The 11,401-nt window shown below is 37.2% G+C and overlaps 1 protein-coding gene across 1 annotated transcript in view; it reads left to right on the top strand.

Annotated features, from left to right (window-relative positions):
• Window positions 1-3,089: 3,089 nt before the first annotated feature.
• The window catches only part of LOC102038435 (guanine nucleotide-binding protein G(q) subunit alpha-like), a gene marked incomplete at its 5' end in the record, with an annotated part of 91,410 nt that continues 83,098 nt past the window's right edge, over window positions 3,090-11,401 (top strand). The window contains one exon of the mRNA XM_014311336.2: window positions 3,090-3,274. Coding sequence (XP_014166811.2) covers window positions 3,090-3,274 — 185 coding nt within the window. The remainder of the gene's footprint in view (window positions 3,275-11,401) is intronic.

Here is an 11,401-nt window from a genome sequence, read left to right as displayed (position 1 = left end):
TATCACACCAGGAAGCATGAAAGCCTCAGCAGTCCAACTGCTGTTGGATATACTTCAAAAGCTTTTTAGGTAAGCTGGTGTTCTATACTATTCATCTTGGAGATTTGGTCTATACCATTTCCATAATTTAACAGATTCTGAGCAGACTGTCAAACAAAAGATAACAGCTCCTGGAAACAACAATTTGCAGGTGATAATGGTTGGATAATGGCCCTTTAGTTATTTTTGGCCACCTGTCCTGCCGACTCTAGTGCTTGGCTTTGACTTAATGACTCTGCTCCTAGCATACATTATTCCTTAGCATGAGCTGTGATAGCCAAAAATTTAAGTGGGAGTTTAATGAACAATCACACACAGTAAAGACAAAATCTTGTAGAAACTTTGAGGTTAGATTTTGAGGAGTACTACCTGAAACACTTAAGAGTTGCAAGCTTGCTTTAACCTTGCATTGCACTGTCACATGATGTTCATGAAATAAACACGGGCAGGAGACTTTTCTCCTTTTTAATGCCTTTATTAAAAGTGATCAGCTAGGGTGGGGAGAACCAATGAGTCCACACTCACGCCGCCGCTGCTCCCAGGAGTGACTTGGAGGAGGAGGAAGAGTGCAGCTTTGTCCATTGGTCTGTGGGCAGAGCTGGGGGTTCCGTCCTCACGAGACCATCGGGAAATCCCTTGCTTTTCAGTTCAACATTCGAGGTCCTCTGTCTAGCCGGCATCTTTTTAAGTTAGGGTGAGAGGTAAAAAGGCCTTGGTGGATACTAGATTCTGGTCCTCACGTCTAGTCATCACTTTGATTCGTCAATTTTGTGTTGGCTGGTTGTTTTAGGGGTTTTTGGCTAGGTTTGGTGAGGGGTCTCTCCTGTTGCATGCTGGATCCGATGTCATTTGCATGTTGACTCGATGTCCCTTCCCCTTCACCGTCTGGGTGTCATCCTCTAGGAAGCAGCAGGGTGACACTCGACAAAAGGGGGAATTCTTAACCATCAGGTAGTTAACGAAAACGACAGGTGATTACAATAACAAACAGAACTCCACCCTGGCAGTAACTAGCCCAACCTGCTAACTCTGCAACCTTTTAAAAAAAAATGGGCAGCTGTTCTACTCATAACAGTTCATGTGTCGGAGACATAACACACAACAGACCTTCGTTGCTCCTCAGCCAAACAGTGTGTTTTATTGTTAGGGGCTTGCTGTTATAGGCAATTCAAAAACTCTTGACTCCAAACAGTCATTGGTCTAATCTCCACACCTCCTAGACTCTGAACCAGTCAAATGCTTGTACTTTAGGAGAGTTGTTATTGGTTGAAACCTCTGTCAGTCAGCCCACAGGCTGGTTTATGGAACTGGGCTGGATTTCTTATTTATAACCAGATTAATGTTCAGTACGAATCAGCTTGTACTGCAACATTGCACTGCTTGTGAAATACACTACTCTGAGACACCTAAAACATCATGTAAGGCATAAGACTTTCTTTGTCCCGGTAGTCAAGTATTATATCATAAATGAGGCCTGAAAGCTTTATAAAAATGATCAAAATAGAATCTAGGCTGCAAGGCTAAGTACTGCATGCATTTGAATGCATTGCATTTCTTAGGGAGCTAAATAGCTAGGTGTACATACAGCATTCATATGGCTGTGCAACTGTTTTAAATTTCAGTTCCTTCTTATAAAGTATTCATACGATTTGATTGCTTAGATAAGCTCAGCTAATCACAGAGAGACTGAATTTTGCCACAGGAAAAAATGCTATGTGTTATAAATTATCAAATCGGCAGCCAAACTTATAATAAAAATTTAACAAAGATTTATTAGATCGTTAACAAAAATAGAATTTTGAAAAACCACCACAGCCAAGACAGCGTCAGCCCTGGGTGCAGGCGCTGGGTGAACCGAGATCCAACCGACAAAGTGTCAGCGTTTCCTCGGTGGTTCACCCCAAATGCTTCAAGCAGTCAGCTTATATACAGTTTATTCTGCCTGAGGCAGGGATGACCGAACGTATCTTTGTGTCTCTTCACATGTAGAACTGGGGCCATACATGTGCAGGAATAGACAAAGGTAGGTCCAGGTGTCCAGACGGATGTCTGAGCACCTCGGCAGAGCCTGTATTCATATGTAGCAGAGTGACACCAGTTCTTGAGTACGGTAGATGTAATCTTCCCAGGTGCAGGTCCCCGTAAGTGATTTAGACATTCCAGGGAAGTCAGCAATCATGGCCCAGGAAGGTTTCTTTCATACGTTAACAGACTTGATATTATCTTAAGTTGTCCAGGAACTAATTGAATAAACATAAGACTCTGCTCCCAGCCAGGGTGGTCACAGACATACCTTAGATTCTACAATATTTTATACACATATATAGCATGAATTATCTCTACCATATACTACACTATGTGATATATTTTGTGCAAAATTCCAAACAAGCAAATCTTAACTTTAAATTGGTAAACATGCAGAATATTAATTTATTAGTTATTTATGCTTTGTGTAAAGTACAAAGATACGAAGAAATGTAAAGGAAGTCATGACTGTGCATTAACAAATACAAGCCAAATTTTACTTAAAGCTGATTTTATATATTTCTGAGGTTGAAGTTTGCACAACTATAATTGTTATATTATTTGGCTTTCTAACAATTATGCATTGGTTGTATATTGCTGCTTACCATAATGTTCTGAAAGTTGGCCACGCAAGCTAATTTTTGTTCTTACTCTATGATTTTTTTGTGATAGAACATCTAATAGTAATTCCCTATAGTTGAGAACTATTTCTTTGGGAGTGGAATTTTATGCTTATAATTTTAAATACCCAGTGGTGTGTTCTAGATTTTTTGGAGAAGTTTTGTTTTAGTTATTAACTCATTGCTTTTTTTTTTTTGCTTGTATTTTGTCTTCAAAAATTTTTTTTAATTCAGTGTTGCTTCAGTTGTTACTGTATTACTGCTGTCTTGATATTGAAGCAAGCACCTTGCAAGCACCATAACCACTTGGCAGTGTTTTGCGCTGAACTTAACAAGCTGTCCACTTTGTGCAGAAAAGTCATGTTTGTGTCCATTGGCTGAAGTATATTCTTATTTGTCTTGCAGGCACAGGAGAGAGTGGCAAAAGCACATTCATCAAACAGATGAGAATTATTCATGGATCAGGTTACTCTGATGAAGACAAAAGGGGCTTTACGAAATTGGTGTACCAGAATATATTTACAGCAATGCAGGCCATGATCAGAGCCATGGATACCCTCAAAATCCCATATAAGTACGACCATAATAAGGTGAGATTTTTGTTTATTTCCATAGCTGAAATTTTTCCTCTTTTATCTTTAGGAAATGTACTGAAGGTGTCTAAAAATGATAAATCACAAATTATATTCTACCTAAAGTTTGGAAGAAAAGGGCTTCTTCTAGTCCTGCCTCGAGTTCTCTGCCCTTTGCACTGCTCTGACAACACAGGTGCTGTTCTTATCAAGATGTTTGGGGGGTTTGTCATAGCAAGAGGGTAGAGGGCAGGCTGTCGTTTGCCTGTGATTTTAATTATCTTTTTTCCCTTCCTCCCAGCTCATGTTCTGGCCAGAGCACAGTTAAGTAATTTTTCTGGTTTGTACCAGTACTACTTAAGGTTTTCCATTAATATTATGTGGGAGAAAAAATATTAGAAAAATAGGTGGGAATATCTGCTTGTATGTGAGTATATTATGAAATAAAACTTTTGATACAAGGCCTTAGAATAAGCAAATTCTTTTGAAAGTGATGACATCATTGAAACTTTGAAAGAAAACGCATTTAAAGCATTTTATAAGGTTTATCTTTGATTAACCTGACTTCTTTTAATTTATGTTCCATTCAGAAATTTTCCATTTAAAATCAAATGTATAACTGGTATAACTAGTATTAAAATGGAAATTTGCATGTGTATTTCAGGTCCATATTTTTGCTGTACATAAAGCACTGAATTTCCTAACAAGCTGACTTGAAGACTTAGTTGATTGTGAAGCGCACTTTTTTTTTTTTCAGAATCGGTACTGACAGCCATTTTGCTGTAGTATATGGAAGTCCTAATCATAAATCAGTAAATTGTTTTCTTGTATTATACTGCAAAGTGTTTTGTATTGTTCAGATTGAGTGTTCAATTTATATAGGTTGTTTTTGTATAGTTGTAGCGAATTAGATGTGTCATACCTGTATATGTGTGGCCAGACCTTTGTAATTAGAGCTGTTCATTCTCTATATAAAAATACCTTGACTTAAACTGAGTCTATCTTTGCACTCACCTCCTTCACAAGCATTTCCATCAGTTCTAGGTGTGAATTAAAGTACAACTTGCCAAAGCTGCCAGGTTCTAGATGCAATTCCTTTAAAAACTTGGGGATTTTTAAATTCAAATAAATTAAAAATGCAAACTTATTTCTCCATCTCCCTTCTTTTTTTCCTCCATTAGGAAGGTAAATTCATTAGCCTTGCAGCCTAAAAATCACAGGAAGGGCATTTCCTATTAATTTGAATCTCATTAAAAAATTGGTCTCTAGAAAATATCTCATAGTTCGAGTAACTGCATATTTTTAGCACAGTACTTGTCTTGTACAGTAGCTTAGAAAACTACAGCTCAAGCTGATGTTTGTATTGCTGAGCCTAAAGAAAAGAGAGTGAAGTGACACTTATCAAATTCAAAAAGTCCAGTTAGGTAGACATTTGTGATCTTTGTACAGTGTAAAAAAAATGACATCCAGGCTGGATTATTTTAATATCAGTGTAGGAAGAGGCATGTTGTAAGTTAAGGAAGTTAGTTCTTCCAGTGTTGTGTTGGCTTCATAGTAAGTGATATAATTAAAGAGGCAGAGTCTGAAATTCATTGTCCTATATTATAATAATCTAGGATCTTTGAATTATTTATTATCAGAATAATGAAAGTCAATTGAGAAATGTAAAAATTATTGTTTACATTGTAATGTCTCAAAACTGATGGTAAGGCATTGTATCATACTTCATCACACTTTTCATTACACTTTTTTGTCTTATCAGTTTCAGAATATAAGCTCTACTGAGCTTTAAGATAATAGGTGAGGGTTATCTCTTAGGGATCTGACATAGGAAATGGTGGCTTATGGACTAGGATTTTAGTTTCCATTTGATTAAACTGTTACTGTGTTTCCATTTTTTTTAACCAGAAATTTTGAATTTTTTATATGCATCTTGAATTTTAGAGAAGCAGATTATAAAATTCAGAAAAGCCTTAGGTGGAGTTTTTTTGTCCTGTTTTTTTACAGAAATGGACTTGAGCAATTCTCAAAATTGCCTGTCTGCAAAGTTTTTGTGAATGTACAATAGTAACTCATGTGCAGCCACTGACACTCAAATTCAATTAAAAAAATCTTATATATATTTTAAAATCATAAAAAAATATCTTTTTAGAAATCTGACCTGTGTATTTATGTTCCTGTCAATCCTTTCAAATTCTGAATTAAAACATTAAATTTTTTATCTTCTGACATTCCCAGTGTTGTCCGTAGTGGCTTAGAAGTCATTGCTCCAGGTAATGTAGTCCCCCATTTCTCCTTTTCTATCTTTCTTCATGTCTAATTGCTGAAGGAAGGCTTTTTATTTTTCCTCTCCTGTTGTTACAGAACTTTTACTAAATAAATTTACTACTGTGCTAAAGAACTACTAGCACTTTTACCCATTGTTGTTCCCTTTCAGTGTAATTTCCAGAAGACAGTTGCCTCTTCTTACAGACTGTCAGGAAGATGTCACTCAGCAGTGGTTATCAGGCAGAAAATCTTATTTGAATCCATATACATAATTTCCCATGAGACTTCTTAACTGTTTACAACAAGATACCTAATGTAAGATAGAGCAAGTTACAAGAAACTATAGGCACTAAAAATGTAAAATAATGCCTTAAAGTAGACCAAGAATTTTGCTGTAAGTTGTTTCTATAAGTGAAGTTGTTTCTTTATTTAAGCCTATTTTCCTATAGGAAATGTTTAAAAATTAAAAAAAGCAGATATGGGAAAATGGTTTTAAAGTCCAAAATCTTACTGAAATTGTCTTCAAGGCCAAGTTTACTTTGTTAATAGCTCCACATCCCCACCCCCATAGAAGTAATCTACTGTAACAAACTGTCTTGGTTTAGGGTAAATTTGAGACAAAACCTCCAAAGGGGTTCCTCTAGAAAGCAGATTCAATCGGCCCCTCCCCCAACTGGTTCAGGAAAATATTTCCTTGGAGAAAAATGGAAAAAACCTGTTTATTTAACAGGCAAAGCATTCACCAGCACAAAAAAATGAACAATATTAAACAATAAAGCATCTTGCCAATCTGAAGAGATGACAAACTCAGAAAGTCCTTTTCCTGGGTTGCAGCTCAGCTCATTCAGTCTGTTATCAGTCCCTCTGGCACTGGAAATGCCGCGGCCTAGGCCCAGCCTGGTGGGCCACAGGTGCGAGCTGCCGGTGCTCTTCTGGGTGTTCAGTCCAGAGCAGGTTTAAACAGTTCCAAGAAAAAGAAAAATCACAGTTCAGGGAACTTCTCTGCCTCAGATAGCTAAAAACTAACTAAAAGCAAAGGAGAGCTCTGTCACGCTGTTTTTCCGTCTGCAGACAACACAGTCCAGGAGCAGGAACGTGGAGGAGTGAGTGCAGTTTCTGAAAACAAACTGCGCGCTTCTTCTCTCCCCCCCTTTGCTCTCAGAACCAGTCTTAAAGGTGCAAAACTTATTTCTGGACTAAACAGATGAATGGGGATACAATTCAGCACCATAAAGTCACCCTAGGACACAAACACACAAAAGTAAGATATCAGGATCAGGTATGGAGTCAAATTACATAAATTCTCATCTCAAGTAGTGGAGTCTTAAAAGTTTTGGATCTCTTCAGAGAAATTTCATGTTGAACAACAAAGTAGTAATTTCACATGACATTTTTTTCCCCTGGTTAAAGTAGGTATAAAGTCTAAACATTAGGGCTATGTGAACAACATAGGTTGGAGAAAACGACCTCCCTCATATACCTTACCTGGTATTCAAAGAGTATGAAGGATTGAATCCCAAGCATCAGCATGCAAGCTGTGTGTGAGATGCATTGACTCTCAGATGATGAAGAATCTGCAGGATTTATGGCCTTCTAAAAAGAAATTATTATATTTTTGGGATGTTGAAATGAAATGCTTCTAAAGAATAGCTTATTGGTCTGAAATACACATAATAAACTGAACTGTGAATCTTTGTAAAAAGTATTCTTCAGCGTCTCAAAGCTGAAGCAGAGAGCTTAAAAGCAGGTTGCAGGAAAAGGGGATTTATACTAGTCATGTTAGTTAGTGCTCCTAGTACTCTCAGATGTCTTCCTCCGGACACACAAAACTAAAGAAAAATTACCCAGTAAATAAAAGTCTTGCAGTCAGTTAAATGCTTCTAATACTATGAAGCTACTGATGCAATTTTTTTCCACAAGAAATAGATTACCTAAGAGCAAGCTGATACGGAAAAGAGTGCAGTAAGATTTCAAGTATTGTAATCAATTAACATCTATGCAGATAAAGAAATTAAAGATTACTTTTTTTGTTCATGAGCCTTCTTTAATATGAGGTAAAAGCTGGTTCCCCAATAGCTTTACATTTCCTCCTCTGAGGATTTGCTTTAAAAAGGGCTTCAATAAAGCCATGAACATTTTTTCTTCAGTGCTTCATAAAGAATAAACTTCAACAATCCAAAACAGAACTCAGTCTACCCCTAACTGCTTTTCTTTTTATCTGTCTTCCTCTGTCAGTCATTTATTTCTCTCTCACCTAGCTGGTCTCTCTCCTGTTTTATTTTACATTTGACATTATAAAGTTATCTGTTTATCTGTGACCATATTGTCCTACTCTCTATTGTTTTCATTTTTCATTACACTTAAAGCAATTTTTTTTAAAGCCATTGCTTACTTCCCTTTTTTGTTTACCTTTTGGTTAGAGCTGAAATGTCTTGCATTTGCCTGTATTGGTCTGTGAGTGAAGCCCCTCTCGTTGGGCCCCAGAGGCTCCCCTGATGGGGGAAAACCTCCTTTTAACAGTTCTGTGCCAGGATTGAGAGATGCATGGGACTTTTTTTGGTCTTCAGGTTGCTGTACATTGTTATCTTATCAGAAAATTGGCATGCCATCTGCCAGACTTAGTGCGCAAGAAAGTACAGCAAAAACGGTCACAAGATGTACGGTTTCAAGGTCTTTTAAAGCTGTTTTATCCAATTAACTCTTAAAACGTACTTTATTTCTACCTTTCTACCAATAACTAATCCTTTGTCTGTCCACGTACCCTCTGCACTGCAGCTTCCTGTGGCAAATCACCCTGTGCCACCAACACTGCAGAAAATGGAGTAGATGAAGAAGAAGAAGCTTGAGACAATGCCCAAGATCGTCCATCTTGCCTCCTATCTACCTCTATACTAAAATCCCAAAACTCTAAATTTCTCACCCTGTGACAAACTACACTATTCTCTATGATCTATTTCACACACTTGTAGACTCCAATCCATCCCAAAGTCTTGGAAGTCTTCTCCATGGGCAAAGGTTAAAGGCAGTGCTTCTCTGGGGGCCAGGACCCCTCAGGGCAGGCAGAGAAATATTCCCTGTGCCCTGGGTTCCAACATTGCTCAAATTATTTTATAAATTATTTGTTTCCATCTCCTATATTCTTCTTTACTTTTTCATATTTTAGCCCAACAGAAGTGACTTTTAGATTATATTTTTTTCCAAGTGTAGAAAAAATGATTGTCTATCAGAGGTAAGATAGGTTAGCAGAGTCACTCAAAGAACTAAAATATCTTTTGTTTGCATTTTAAAACAGCTGCAAGCCCACAAAATTAAATTAATTAATCACACTGAAGTTCATGCATCTGCTAACATTTAATTTTGAAATTAATAGGACCTAGATTATTTAATATATATGCCAGATATAGAATACTGTAGGCATAAATTTGAAAACTCAATGTTAGCTACTCATATTTCAGTGCATTAAAATTTCTTCATTCCTTCTTTTATATTTTATTTTAAGAGAAGCACTTTATCTTTTTTGGAATATAATGTTTTAAGTGATTAACTACCCTTTGCTAATGGGAAATGAGAAGTCAAATACAAAAGCATATGTGTGGGGTGTGATGTCCATGATTTATCTTTCCAATTCCACCATTTTACTCCTAGTAGAGAGAATGGGTGGTTAAAATGCTTGCTTACAGATTCTTGTAGATTTTGTGATAGCTCCTGCAGATGTTAAAGGATGGTAATTATACAAGATGTTTCTAGCTTTTTTTTTTGTCATTGTTGTTTCTTTTTTATAAGTATTCTTTCTCTTTTACTTTAGATATGCTTGTTACAGTTATTTTTCTTATTGAGTATCTGAAAAGAAATATTCATATGACCATGCATTCTGACAATAAAAATATTAAATACTCTCTGGGCAACTTTTCTATGTAATAGACGTCTGGAGTTTATTTTAAGGTAATGAGTAAGATGTCACAGTCTTGAAATTATTCTGACTTTTTCCTTCATTAGCAGTAGTTTAATAGCTATAGGGGTATTTATATATTTTTTTTCTGAGAGCAAAATATTTAACTTCCTATTTAGTTAATTCATTTGTACAAATTGTGTTTACATAATCCAGCATTCAATTCTGAAATAATTTCATATTGAAATATTTTCTTAAAACTCTCTGAAACTTTAGAAAATATTTTCTGCCCCCAGTAAACATTTTTTGGGAAACTAACTGATGCAGTTATGTTCCATTTATGTTATGTGAAATTACTAAAAGCTTTTCAGTCTCATGTCTTCATTGTTCATTTCTACTAACTCACAAGATTTGCTTGAAATAAGATTTACTGCCATGAATTAAGAAACTGTCAGCAAAAATGGGCCATTTTTTCCTCAAGATTTTATTGGTGTCTCTTTTTTAGTTTGCACTTCCTATGTGGTAAAAGTTGTAACATCCTGTAGTGGTTTTGGTTTGCTAATTTTTTGTTTCTTGGGTTTCGGCACCAAATAATGTGGTAGATTGAGCGCTGGACAAATGCCAATGCACCCACTGGAATTACTTACTCATTTAATGTTGCGCGATAAGAATTAACAGGAGAGCAAAGCAGGCTCAAACTTTAAAGGGTATAAAGAAAACTTTATTAACAGAACTAAAAGAAGAATAACAAGAATTAGAATAAACTTTTAAAACACTTTTCCTCCCCCCTAACTCTTCTTTCCTTTCTCACTGTCAATGTACAGAGACAAAACCTGGTATTTTCAGTCAGTTTACCATCTCTAGAATAGTCTTTCTTCAGTTCACTTAGGAAGAGGAGTCTCTCTTGCCATGCCATGGAGACTTCTCCACAAGAAACAGTTCTCTCGTGGCTTCAATTTCCAGGAATAGCAGCAGTCCATAAATCTGCATTTGTGAAGTCCCTCCTATCTTTCACAGCTTCCCCACAGCTGCGTTCCTGGGCCATGTCAACTTATTAGGGTGCTATTTTTAAGGATGAGCTGTTCTAGCATAAAAACAAAAGTTCTCTTCATCTATCTCTGGGAAAGAGAGGTTTTCTTCTTCTATTCCTGGGGCAAGGTTTCTCATCGCTCTCATTTCTCTCTGTTCAAACTTCTCATTTGATCACAGCTACTGCAACATCTGCTTATTTCAACACTAGTGCCTCTGTTCATGGCTATGGTTGGAACGCTACATCCCCCCAATGCATTTAATGAGTTATAGGGAAAAAGAGTCTGATGAATCAATTATATTCTTTTCCATAGCTTTACAAGAGGATTTCAGCCCAAAACTAAGGCATCTCCTCATTCTCCTCCAATCTGGAATTTGACTTCTTTACTGACCTCAGTGTCTCATGTTGTGTTTTACGTGTTTTCACTCTTTTCTTTCACTCAAGATAGGATCAATGTTTTGCAAGTTTCATCTGTGCAGTGAAAGAGTTAATATCTTGCCCAGGCCTTCGGGTGGTCATGTGATTTTGGCAGGAGCTGTTTACGATGAAGATGAAAGTTTCTTCAGCGGGCAGTGCTGGGAGGATGGGGGAGCGGCTAGGATTCCAGTAGCCAGGCTAGGACACAGCTGCAGCACGCTGGGGCCGATGGCCTCCCCTCCCCTGCCCGGCAGCGACTGGGGCCCGGCCCGGCTTTGAACTGGTCCCACAGCCTCCTCTCCCCCTGCCCGGCCAACACGCTGGGAGGGGGAGAGGGAAATTCTCTCTCTAAAAGCCAGAAGAAAAAGAGCTTTTCCCAGGCTTGCCTGTCTTTAAAATGTGAATCTCACAGAGGTGGATCTAGTTTTTTTAATGATTTAATAGGTTGCTAATTCTTAGAGCTAGCTAGCTATTGGTTTTGCTAGACACAGAGGAAGCTCTTTGTAGCTCTTCTCAAAAATTACTTCCATAGTTAGCTCTT

Source organism: Geospiza fortis, unplaced genomic scaffold, assembly GCF_000277835.1.
Source record: "Geospiza fortis unplaced genomic scaffold, GeoFor_1.0 scaffold384, whole genome shotgun sequence".
NCBI classification, from domain to species: domain Eukaryota; kingdom Metazoa; phylum Chordata; class Aves; order Passeriformes; family Thraupidae; genus Geospiza; species Geospiza fortis.
This window is presented reverse-complemented; position numbering and strand designations above follow the sequence as displayed.